The 12,996-nt window shown below is 53.4% G+C and overlaps 1 protein-coding gene across 2 annotated transcripts in view; it reads right to left on the bottom strand.

Moving 5' to 3' along the window:
* The window catches only part of Hmcn2 (hemicentin 2), a 151,675-nt gene that overhangs the window by 109,670 nt on the left and 29,009 nt on the right, over positions 1–12,996 (bottom strand). For both annotated transcript variants that reach the window (XM_016001985.3, XM_076568964.1), the window contains exons 5-14: positions 12,096–12,267; positions 11,300–11,406; positions 10,439–10,559; positions 7,975–8,238; positions 4,748–4,892; positions 4,208–4,329; positions 1,979–2,251; positions 994–1,135; positions 563–690; positions 155–268 (exon numbers count right to left, since the gene is read on the bottom strand). In XM_016001985.3, coding sequence (XP_015857471.2) covers positions 155–268; positions 563–690; positions 994–1,135; positions 1,979–2,251; positions 4,208–4,329; positions 4,748–4,892; positions 7,975–8,238; positions 10,439–10,559; positions 11,300–11,406; positions 12,096–12,267 — 1,588 coding nt within the window. The remainder of the gene's footprint in view (positions 1–154; positions 269–562; positions 691–993; positions 1,136–1,978; positions 2,252–4,207; positions 4,330–4,747; positions 4,893–7,974; positions 8,239–10,438; positions 10,560–11,299; positions 11,407–12,095; positions 12,268–12,996) is intronic.

A 12,996-nucleotide genomic window follows, 5' to 3' on the forward strand; every position in this document is an offset into this window, starting at 1 on the left:
GGGAGTTCTGGAACCAGCTCGCTCTCCTGAGACAATCCTCCCTCCACCCCCACCACTTCCACGTTTGGAGTCCCTGCCTGACGGTGACCTTTCTGGAAACTGTAAGTCCAGGGCCCTGGTGGACATTTCCTAGGCTTCTCCCCATCAAACGTACCTCGATACCAGATGATTCGGGGCGGGGGGACCCCAGACGCCACACACAGTAGCACAGCCTCCTCCCCAACAGCTGTGAGAACCACGGCATTGACAGCAGAAACAGAGGGTGGGTCTGTGTGGGCCAGAGGAGGGAACATGGGGCTGGCTACTCTGAGGCCAGACCTTCCCTAGCTTTGGTGGGGAGAGGTTCCCTTTCCCTTTCCACCTGCCCCACACACCCCCGGCATCCATGTTTATTTCCCTGGCCCCACTACCTAGAACACCAATCCCTTGCATGGGTGTTTTGTTCCACGTCAGGAACTGCATGCCCACAGCTGTACCCCAGGGCCTGGGGTATCACAGACACCGGGTGTCCTTGAGCAGGAGGGAGGGAACAGTGTGTCCTGAAATGGCGTGGCCCAAGTACCTGTGTAGTAGAGGGTAACTGTCTCCTCATCCCTGCCGACTTCATTAGCAGCCTGGCAGCTGTAGTTCCCAGCATCCTCTGGGGCTACTCCCCGAATGATGAGTGTTCCTTGGGCATCCACATGGATTCTGGAGTTGTGCCAGAAAAACATGTGACGTATAGTGGCTCCATAGTCACCATTAATATCAAATCAATGTCACTAGTCAATGACGGACACGGGCAGATTTCTCTCGGTCAGTTATTTTTTTAACTCACAGGGCTCTTCTCCGAGGTCTGAGCTCCTGGCCACCCAGGCCACGCTGCACTCAGATGACCCCTGGCAGAAGCCAGGCAGATGCCACACCCCTTTTTGAGAAGACCCAGGCTTGGATTCCCTCCCAGCCCTCTGTCCAGCTCCTGCCGGGCCCAGACCTCTCATCTCACCCACTCACCTGCTGTCCTCTGGCAGGGCGAGGCCCTCACGGCTCCAGGAGATATGGGGCGTGGGGTACCCCGATGCTGAGCAGCTGACCCTCACCTCCACACCCTGGGAGAAGCGCTGGGATCTGGCATTGATGTTGACTTGAGGGGCCTCTGTGGATGAGAAGAGCCCATCTGACGAGCCTGGGTTCCCCACACTGGCCCTGACTGACCCTCGGCCACAGCAGGGACAGCAGTGGAGAGGACACATAGGCCCCAGAGCCAGAGTCCCCAGGTGGTACCCCTGGAGGTGGGGGACTGGGCACTGATCCAGTACCTACTAGAGCCTCCCAATCTGAAACTCTCATGCCCTGGACAGCTGTTTTGAGCCTGGCACTCCTGGAGTTCTTGGGCACCCAGCAGGTGCCAGGGCTGGGGGCAGTACATCTCTGTAACCATGAAGTGAAACCCATGGCATGCCCTAAAACTAACCCCAAAATTAATTCCTTTAATTGGGCACTCTCAGTCCACAGACCCAGTGAGGCTCAAGCTAATTCCCTAAAAAGGCACATGTACCCACTTCCATGCCAAGGAAGACATAACTAATCAATCTCTGTCCTGTAGAGCCCAGGACAGGTCCTCTCAACACACTCCCAGTACCAATGGGAGCTGCTGCTTCAATAAAGAGCACTTGCTGAGTTGCTGGGTTTTTGCATTTGGTGGACTGGCACTCCAAGGAGGAGAGACTTGGGAAGATCGAAGCCACACTACATCCTGAAACTCCTACACAGATGCCTTTTTCTCTGCCCCCTCTACCATCATCCAGCCACTACCCCACAATCTGTGCCCAGGCACATCTGATCTCTGAGTTCTCACCCTGCCCCAGCCCTAATATGATGAACCTCCAATAGTGAACATGAGACAGAATCTCCAAAGGTTCCGGGGCTAAGCAGAGGGGAGAGCTTAGGGTGTCCCCAGTGAACACTAGGGGACCAGCAAGAGTGGGAGGGGCCTCACCTCGAACCAGGAGCCAGGTGGATGCCCTTGAGACCCCATTCGCATTGCTGGCCACACACTGGTACTGCCCTCCATCACTGGGGACGATGCTGCCGACCTCCAAAGACAGGTCATGCAGCTGGGTGACTCGGCCTGCTGTGGCTGGTAAGGCTCGCCAGTCCCGGACCCACGTCAGGTTGTAAGGAGCGTCCCCTAGGACTTGGCAGGACAGGATGGCGGTCTCCCCAGGGGACACAGTCACGTTGGGGCCAGGGACCAGCTGTGGTGGAGGGTCTGCAAGGACAGCGGTACAGGAAGGGCTGAGGAGCTGGGGTAGGGAACAGCTGTGCCCTGTGACTCGGGACACGTCAGCCAGCAGAGCACTCAGCCTGCATCTGCTCTCCATTTGGGGATGCCTGGCCCCTGGGGAGATTGCGTGTCCCCCATCACACTCTCCCCAGGGTGCTATCAAACCCTGGAGCTCTCTCTCCACAGCATGGATGTGTTCACAAGCCACAGCCAATGCGCATTCAACAAGACCTTCTCAGATCTTCACACCCTCCCAGCCAAACGTCTCAGCCAGAAAGAGACCAGCCAGGAGAGAAACTGTGGGAACATCTCTGTCCTTCAGCGGGGTGGCCTATGCGCAGCCGAGACAGACATAAGGCCACAAAGGAAATACCGCTAAGTCTGTTCTCCGGGAGCCAAGCCACCAAAACAACAAGATCAGAGACCACCCACCGGAAGAGCAGGACCAACAGGCCACATGCACCTACAAGAGATAACAATGTCCTGGTGTGCATGGTGGCAGTGCCTGGGAACCCCACACTTGGGAAGCCGGGGCAGGATTGCTGTGACTCTAAGACTAGCCTGCTTCACAGGCCCAGTTTCACCATAGCCGGGACTTCCTAGTGAGACTTTGTCTCAATTACAAAAGCAAAGAAAAATACAATGCTTTGAAAGTGCTTAGAAGTGACATTTGGGGACAAACAGGGAAACTGGATACAGGGAAAATTAAGCAGTACTGAAATATCCATACGTGTGTGTGTGTGTGTGTGTGTGTGTGTGTGTGTGTGTGTGTGCGCGCGCGCTGAGACTACATCTCCCTCTGTAGCCCTGATGGACCTGGAACTCATGTAGCCCAGGCTGACTTCAAACTACTCAGCCTCCTAGGGCCTGGATCACAGGTGCAGCATTATAGCCATCTCTGGTCAGGAGAACTCAGTTTTTCAGGGTGACATTCTTTAGGGATATTATCGAAACGCCAAGGTAGTTATAATTTAGTTTAATGTAGCTCGGCAGGAATGAAAAGGGCTAGTGTGCCCAATACCAGTACACGGCAGACCAGCTCCCTGGTCCCGCCCTCCTTCCTGCTCATCATTTATAAAACGTTGAGCCTCCCCTGTGCTGAGTGGCTCAGACTGACTCGCTGTCAGGTTGCAGAATCAGTTGCTGAAATCTCCTGTAGTCTCACTCCCCCAAAAATGTCTGAAAAGGCATTTCTGGGAGGAGCTGAGGAGACAGTTCCTTAGGTAAAATGTTTGCTGAGCAAGCGTCAGGATCCCAGTTCAGATACCTAGCAGTTCCATAAAATCCAGGTGTGGCAGCACACATCTGTAACCCCAGCACAAGGGAGTGGAGATGGGGAGATCCCCAGGATTCATTGTCCCTGACCAGCCTGAAATTAGCAAGCTTTTCCAAGCTCCATGAGAGATCCTGGCTCAGCCTCTGGTCCCTGCACACATGTGCACAGGACAGTGCCTCTGCAAACACACATGCATATACTACACAGAGGAGCTCATCAAATGCTAGATTGGAGGGATTGCAGACGGCTTTGATGTCCTGGTTATGTTTTCCCATCTTTCTGCCAGGGGCCATTAAATTGCATTTCCTTTCTTCACTACAAGACAGTTTGGGTTTCTAACTTTAATGAGGAGATCCAGTCTCATTCTGGGACTGCCTATGACATCTCCAGTGCTCTAGAGTTCAGTGGTCACATTGCGGCAGGGAGTACCATCACCCTGAGAGGACACCGGGCATGGGACTGACATCAGGCAGGGCAACTGACACCTGAAAGCCCCAAGTGGGGTCAGTGAGCAAGTGGTAACACGGATAGCCATGCTCTGAGTGAGAGACTGTCCCCAGCTGCCTGCAGGCTAGCACCCTGTGCCCCAAGGATGGAGAGTGGCTGGGAGGAAACCCCGAGGGGAGGGGAGGAGTGAAGTATGCCCACAGATAGAAGGGGTAGACCTGTGATGACAATCTGGGCGCTGGCTTGTCCTGTCCCGGCTCTGCTGACTGCTACGCACTGGTACATGCCTTCCTCAGCCTTGGAGGCCCGTGGGATCTCCCAGCTGCTGTTCCCTGACCCCCTGCAAAAACAGCAGGCAGTGTGGTCACTCTGACCCCAGCCAGGGTCTCCCAGCCTCAGCGGGGGCTCAGGCCCCCCAAATCCTGCACAGAGGGAACCCCAAATCCTCACTAAGGCTCAGTAGGAAGATCCAGGAAAATTCCACAGCAGGCTGTGTGAGCTGAGCCCATGCCTTGACTTCTCTGAACTCTGGACTCCCATCCTAAGGAAGGGTCTAGGGGGTCCCCCCACTCCTGACCTCCACTTCTGGGCCCACTCATGGATAGGACTCACCCTCCCCATCCCACACCAGGCTGACCAGGATGACGTTTAAACTGAGCCTGATTCTCTCTCCTGCTGCCCTCTCTTTGAGATCTGTCCAGGGCACAGGGCACAGGGGCCCCAGGGCCAGGGACAATTGCTGGTCATCAGCCACTCACTGAAAGTGCCGCTCCTCGCCCAGCCTCACTCCATCTCGCTGCAGCTGCAGCCGGAAGGGGAGGGTGCTATACACAGAACAGGACACCAGCAGGGGCTGCTGTAGAAAACCGTGGATCCTGGGGGCCATGCTGACCAGCGGCACACCTGCAGGCAAGCACAAGGCTCGGAGCTCTGCCCTACCATCACAGAGCCTTCCTCCAGCACCTCAGTCACACAGAGGCCCTTAGGAATAAATAAGAGGCAGAAGCCAGTGCAGAGACAATGTGTGGTCCCATTCAATGTCAACCACGGCAGGTCACTTACCTCTCTGAACCTCAGTTTCCACCTCTGTAAAATGGGAGTGACCCCTCCAAAGTTCAGGGAACATCAGAGAAAAGAATGTATGAGCCAGAGAAAGTGGGGAAATGGTGTCCAATGCTGACTTCCAGGCACGACATGACCATTGTACTCAAACGCACAAGATTTGCACTATACTGAGCCTGTCAGCATCCTGTCATGGGGTGCAGAAGGCCTCGTGGAACCCCTCCTCTGGGAGGACACGTAGTTAATGGTCAGTGGATGAGGAGGAGGCATTTTCTTCAGCTGTACAGACATTAGTAAAATGCCCATGTTCCTGTAAACAAACCCTCACTCGAGTTCCCGTAAGCAACCCCAAGGACATCATCAGGTTATCCAAAAAAGACCTAAAGCCAAAGAGGAAGTAGTTGGGAGGGGCTAATGGGAGTGGGGAGAGGGCAAGAGATGGAAATGGTGGGGTGATCAAACTACATGATATACACGTATGAAATGACACAATGAAACCCAGTAATACATATTACTAATAAATGCATGATAAGAAAAAATTTTAGAGTATTGAGCATAGGTTAAGAGATTGTAAACCAAATTAGTTTCAAGATGGACTCTATTTGGTATCATCAATAAGATGCTGTAAAAATGGGGGTGATGATGGCCCTGTTACGAGGAGCTGGCAACAACTGTTAGTGGACAGTGCCCCACAACCTCACATGGCTTCTGAGGAAGCCAGTTAGCAGACCGGCCTGCGGGGACCAGCTCTGATCAGACCCTGGCCACTGTGTGGGTGGGGCTATGCCATGGGCTCTTCTTTGAGGGGTTCAGCTCTCCCATGTTTGTCCAGAGGGAACGCTTTCCAGTGAGAAAGCAAGCACAGTGGAAAGATGGCTGTAAATGTGACATTCGTGGCATTTTTGAGATAAAGCGAGGAGCTTCAAGGGAACTCTCTCACTTGTGATGAGTCCCTGGGGACCCCTGTTGGACACTACTGGCCTCCTCACCTGACCCTTGTCTCGGGAGGAACAGTCTCTTTCCCTGTTGGAGTTATTTTCAGAGGCCTCTGAGAAAGTCCCCAGCAGGGTCAGCTGCAGCCCATGCTGGCAAGTGCTCAGCCCATGCGGCTGTCTTCTTTGCATCCCAGCCAGAGGGGACAGGAGCCCAGTAAGATGCTCCAGGGGTGAGACAATGCACCAGACCGCTTCAGAGGCCAGGCTGGGGGTGGGGAGCATGGTGGGTGACATCATGCCCTGGGCTGCCTGCCACATCCCCAGGGAGAGGGGTGTCAGACTTCCAGCCACGTCCTCAGCTGTGTGTGCAGCCGCTACTCACCCCCACAATCTGGAAGCCTCTCCCAGACAACTTGGTTACCCCTCTTTTGAGCAGAAAGGGCCCAGGCATCTCAGACCTACCACACACCTTCAAACCCAGAGCCAACCTGCTCTGAGACAAATCCCAGCCTCCTCAGCTCTGAAAAGTAGGGAGGCAAAAAAATATCCTGGCCCATCCCTCCATAATCCCATTGGAGTAGCGATAGAGACCAAAGCCCACAACTGCATCCCAAGTTCCTGGTTCCATCTGAGAGGACAGAGGAGATGAGACGGGTCTCCAGTGATGGAATCTCTCTAGAAAGCTTCCCCTCAGGCAAAGCAGAGAGGCCTGGGAATAGCAGCATGGTGTGGAAGCCCAGATGCCCAGAGACCAGGAGTCAGGAAGAAAGAAGGGGGAATGGGGAGCGGGAAAGAGGAAGGGACCTCAGCCATGTCTTCGAGAATTGCCCTTGTGTGGACACTGTGGGTAGCCTCAAGAGCTGGCTCTCCCTCCTGTCCTCCCAGCACACTTATTGGAAAGAGATAGGGGGACTGCCCCACAAAGAAGTGTGGAATGCTGCGAGATTTATCTCTGTGGGCTCCTCCAGGCACTTCCAGGGGAAGGGGGACAGGGGGCCTGGGGAGAGCATCAGTGCCCAGCAATGAGGTCAGGGGGACCATGAACCCAGGTACCCCTGTCAGGAGCAAAGAGGAGCTGGGAAATCCAAGATGTTGTCCTGCCCTAGGAGCTTCCTGCTGTCAGGGCACAGGAACCAGAAAAAGTCACACATGTGGTGACATAATGGCATCATCAGCTGCTGAGTGTGGTCTCAGGCACCCCTACATAGCTGTACATACTGGATTCTGGAGCCCTTGGAACAGCTCCAGCAATGGGTGAACTCTAGCTCCTATGACTCTAGAAATTCCCTGTGGGAGTGCTCAGTGAAGGGCAGTCCCTCTGTCCCCTTCTAAGTGGGACATGCCATACACCTCAGGACTGCTGCAAGTGTGCAATGGGACAGTTTTGACAAGTGCTGGGCCCACACTTCCCTGCACCATGGCTTGCACTTAGCAAGACCTCAGAATAAATGAATGAATGAATGATGGATGCATGCATGCATGCATGGATGCATGGATGGATGGACAGATAAGAGGATGAAAGGGTAAAATGGTGGGTAGATGGGTAGGGGGATAAAATGATGGATAGATAAGGAGTTGGATGATGGGTAGGTAAATGAATGGATAGATGGCCTATTGGATGGATGTAGCAAAGTAGATGGATGGATGCTTGGATAAATACACGTGGGTAGATAAATGGATGGATAGGTAGATGGATGATAGATAAATTGATGTGAATGTATGGATGAGTGAGCTGCTGCTGAATATATATGTGGGTAGACTGATAAGAGGGTGAATGGGTGGGAGGATGGGCGAGAGGGTATGCAGATGGGAAGGTGGATGAGTAAGTAGATGGATAGCTTTGTTCTAAATCTCCAAGCTGAAGGTGATGTCTGAATCATGTCAGGATTCATCATGACATCTAACAGAGCTTTCCACAGAAGCTGTCCACAGAAGCTTTCCCAAACTAATCTAGCCAGGAGAGGCTTCCAGAAAGGCACGGCACTCACCTGGGGCAACCCCACTGTAGGAAACTCCAGAGACACGGAGGAGGGGATTTCCCTCGTGGTCTTTGCCCTTCACCTTGAGATAAAAGCGCTCCTTTGGCACATGGAAGGGTGGCCCAGCCCACAGCTGGTGTGTGGACTCGTTGGAGAGAAGCTGTGTGGGCAGAGTGAGGAGGGACTTCCCTGAGCTGTGGGAGAGCTCCACAGAGTCAAGGTGACCAGGTGCCTGCAGGCCTGTAGAGTTGATCACCAGGGAGATGGGTACCCCTGCCAAGAGAAAGAGGGGATGAGCACCGGGCTCTGGGACTGTGTTTCCGTGAACCAGTCCGCTTGGCCCTCCTTAACCCCCCTGGTCTTCCCTACCTCTCCCTGGGCAAGCTAAGGCTGAAGGTGGGACGAGGAAGAACCCTGGGGCGCTGTCCGTGGTCCTGAAACCCCGATGCCTCTCCACTCTGCCTGGATTAGCGGTATCCCCGCTTCTGCAAACCTAGACCCTGGTGAGCCGGAAGGGATCACGTGTCCCCCACCCCCACCCCTATTTGCCACGGTGTTGGCTGTGATCAGCCCCACATAGGGACTCTCTCCCAACCTCTCCCAGAAGCACAGAACTGAACTGAGCTTTCACCAATTCCTTAGTTTATTTGGGAGCTTGGATCAGGTCTCTTCTTTCAGTTACAATGGCTTTTAAAGAAACACTGAATCTGCACATGGCCAAGGGAAATCCAAGCCTGTAAGTATCAGGTGCAGGCCCATGCTGAGGCATTCAGCCAATAGTATGAAGAAGCTCCCTGAGGTCAACCACTGGCATGTAGGGATGGTCTCCTGTAGCCAGCTAATGGCATGTAGTAGCTGCTTGCCCTGGTCCAAGCATCCAATGTTCAGTTAGCCACAGACTCCTCAAGCCCTAACATTCCCAGCATAGAGGCTAAGTTCCAAGTACTGTTAATATTTCCAATTTCTTCCTCCACCCTCTTCTTCATGTTATTCATCCTCCTTGTAGTCCTGGTGATTAAATCAAAGCCTTGTGGACACATCACAAGAATTTTACCACCAAGCTATATCCCTAGCCTTATTTTTTTAACCATGTCTCTCCCTTTTCAAATGGTTACAATGACTTTTAAAGAAACATCAAGTCTGCATATGGCACAGAAGAGTCTAAACGTAATTCCATGGAAAGCCAAGCTGAGTACCTGCACACACGGGCCTGTGCACATACACACCAGAGTACATGGGATCAGAGAACAACTTGTGGGGTTGATTCTCTCCTTCCACAATGTAGGTCCCAGGGATCACACTCAGGCTTTGAGGCCTTTATCCACTGAAGCAGCTCACTGGGTTTTATTTTAAGTCATGGTCTTGCCAAGTTCCCCAGCAAGCCTTGAGCTTCCAATCCTAACTCTGGCTCGTGGGTAGCTGGGTTATAAGCCTGTGCCACCAGGCCCTGCTTAGAGTGTCTTTTCTCAACTAGCTTGTTGGAAGGGCCTCAGTTTCTCTATTTTCCTCAGCTTCTTTCTGCAAAGAAAACACCAGATGAAGCCTTCAGGCTCATCACACTCCGGTGACGGAACATCACCTCCAATTCAACCCTCTCTCATTCCAGTCTCCACCGCACGATCACCAGGACCCTTTTGATAAGCTCACTGGCAACTGTGCCTCCTCTGAATTAGCAGAGTCCAGACAAGAAGTCTGAGGAAGCAGGGCTATAGCCATACGGACTTTAATGAGGAAAAAAGAAAAGGCAAAAATGCTCACCTTGTCAGCGTGAGCACCTGAGTTCCACACCCAGAGCCCACGTAGAAAAGCTGGGCATAATCCAAGCACTGAGGAGGTAGAGATAGGTGGATTCCTAGTGCTTGAGGGGCAGCTAACCTAGCCTAGCAGTGAAAGACCCGTTTCAAAAAGTAATTGATGATTGGGGACTGGAGAGATGGCTCAGCAGTTAAGAGTTCTGGCTGCTCTTCCAGAGGACCCAGGTTCAATTCCCAGCACCCACACGGCAGCTCACAACTGTCTGTAACTCCAGTCCCAGAGTCCCCAATGCTCTCTTTTGGCTTCTGTGGGCACTGCATACACATGGTGCACATATATGCAGGTAAAACACCCATACACATAAAATTTAAAAATGAAACAATAATTGGTGGCCAGTACCTGAGGAATAACCCCAGAGGAAGTCCTCTGACCTACACACACACACACACACACACACACACACACACATACCAAACATACTTGAACACATATACACACGGAAATAAAAAGGCAGGAGAAACAGTGACTCATCAATAAAAGGGATCCTCAGAACAGGATGGAAGGATGCTCTGAAGGTAAATGTCACCTCCTGGGCTGATGGAAAGGAAGCTGGTTCAGAGTTGGTTTTTCACCCTGTGTCACAATGAGTCACACGGCCAGGCCAGCCCTCCCACCATCTCCCAAAGCCAGTACCACCCTCAGTGCCCAGGGCAGGTACCTTGCAAAGGCCACTCAATGGTGTGGTTGAGGTCCAGAGAGGGCTGCATGGAGAAGCCGGCCCGGAAGTTGATGTTGCTGATGCCTGATATTCGCACCGAGTGGCGGCCACTGCTGTACACCTGGAGCAGGTCCCCACCCACGTCACCAGAGCATCAGGCCTCAGGACCTCAGCTCCAGCCCAGCTGCCACTGGCCACAGCTGGAAGAGCCCACATCTGTAGCTGCACTCCCTCACCTTTGTAAATACACGGGCAATGCACCTGCTCCGCAAAGACGCAGAAGCCAGCTTACCCACTCTCCTGGAGGCTTCTCTTTCTGCTCTCTCCTAACTCCTGCAGGCCCTGCCTGTTCTCCTGCTTGTCTGCCTTCCTACCGCACCTTCCCTGGAGGCATCCCTGGTCTCAAAGACACAGATCTGGAACATCAGGCGGTCAGCACGGCCCCTTCGCCTGCAGCAGCCGCCGCCACAATGCTCTGCACCTCACAGGTGCCCAGTAAGTGTCTCTTCAGTCAGCAGGAGCCCCCACCCCTCCAACAGGCCATGCCTGTCTCTTGCCTGACTTCCATCATCTTCCAGACAGCAGCCTCCTGCCAGCCCTGTCTCTCTCAGCTCTTTCTCTCAAAGTGACCCTTGCTCCATTTACACTCCCTACCCAGGGCAGGATTCTGAGCCACGTGCCAATTTGGCTGTTCACTGAAGTTTCTTTCTTGACCTTTCTGGATGTCATCCCAAACCACTCCACTCCCTCACAATTGCAAATCAGGTTGCTCTTCGGCTCTTGACCCTGCTCTCCTGTTGAGAGATCCACATCGCTGCCCACACACCCCAGGCTCTCCACCTGAAAACCCAGTGTCCCTACCTTGATGGCCCACAGGCCAGGGTGCTCAGGCTTAAAGGCTACGACCTTGGCTGAGTCTGGAATGTTGAGGAGCACATTGAGACCTTCATCTGTCTGCAGGACCCTTCCTGTGGAAGCGTCAGATGCCACTCAGTCTCCTATCGTTTCCCGGAGCCCCCAGGTTCCCCACCCTGTCTCCGGGAACCCACAGCCCACCAACACCAGCCTCAAGGGTCCTTGAGACTGACAAGAAGACTGTCACCATTTGAAGTCCCCACTGGTCCCCTCCCAGCTTCTTCACCTGCAGGGACACCTCTCTGCTCCACCTGCTCCCCTCCCTCCTCCCTAATTTCTGTATCTTTTCCACGGTTGACTCTTTGTAGGGTGTGGGGGTAGACATGGCATATGTCTGTGGGGGTGTGTGCACATGAGCGTGCACATCACCAAGTAGGACCCAGGGATTCAACTCAGGTCTTCAGCCTTGGCAGCAAGCACCTTTACCTGCTGAGCCCTCTCACTGGCCCATTTTTTCTTTTTTTGAGCTCACTGCACTTGAAGTTCATCCATTTGGCTGGCCAGGGAGCTCAGCGACCCCCCTCTCCCCACCCCTCAGTGCTGAGGTTACAGGTATGGCTGCCACCCACGATTTTAACATGGGTGCTGGGTGTCCAGACTGAGGTCCTCATGTTTGTGAGGCAGACACTTCATTGACTGAGCCATCTCCTTGGTCCCCTCCTCCCATGGCCTCTGTTTGTCTCATCCTGGGCTTCCAGCTCAGTCTTGGATCCAAAGATGGGGCTAGCCCAGGAGGACATACCCAGTGGGTCCCGGACTTCGATCTCGGGCCCTGGCCCACTCAGTGAGATGGTGACCTCCTTCAGGCTGGGGTCGAAAGGGATCCTCCACGTGTGCTCCCCTTCCTCCTCGTGGTCTGCAGACAGCAGATGTACTTTGGAGGCCTGGATGGCTGACTCCACCCACTTTAGCACCTGAGAAAAGTACGGAAGTTGAACTAGTGGATGTGCCCGGGCTTTGACATGTCTGGTCACCGATGCAGCTTTGACCAGCTTCCACTGTGTGCAGAACCCACACACTCCCCGTGGATTTTGGGGTGCCAAATATCTGTTCAGTGTCCAAGGCCACGGACTTGCCACTGTCCTACACTAGGCCCGATCGGCTCTTCTCCTCTCTCGGCTTTTACAGCTTCCAGATGACGCCTGTGTGTTGACATCAGGTGACTCAGTGCAGAGAGGGGCAAGCACAGGCTTTTAAAATTTTTTCCATTTATTTTCCATACCAACCAGTTTCCCCTCCCTCCTCTCTTCCTGTTCCCTCCCCTCACCTCTGTCTATCCCTTCATCCACTCCTCCTCTATCCAGAAAGGGGCAGGCTTCCCATGGGAGTCAACAAAGCATGTCATATCACGTTCAGGCAAGACCAAGCTCCTCCCTCTGCATCAAGGCTGGGCAAGACATTCCTACATGGGGAATAGGTTCCAAAAAGCCAGATGGGCTTCTGTAAGACAAACTTCTGCCTCTCATCTGTCTCTGGCACACATGAGGAAGCCCCTAGTGCATAACAGGCACCTAGGAGATCTGGAGTCTCCATCCTGTGTGGTTCCTGGAGCCACAGGATCCTCACAGGGTCCTGACCATCTAACCAGGACTGTGGGACCTGTAGTCAATCAAATATGCTAAGTTAAAAGTCTGCAGTGTGTG

The sequence above is a fragment of the Peromyscus maniculatus genome, chromosome 4 (genome assembly GCF_049852395.1).
Source record: "Peromyscus maniculatus bairdii isolate BWxNUB_F1_BW_parent chromosome 4, HU_Pman_BW_mat_3.1, whole genome shotgun sequence".
Taxonomy (NCBI): Eukaryota; Metazoa; Chordata; class Mammalia; order Rodentia; family Cricetidae; genus Peromyscus; species Peromyscus maniculatus.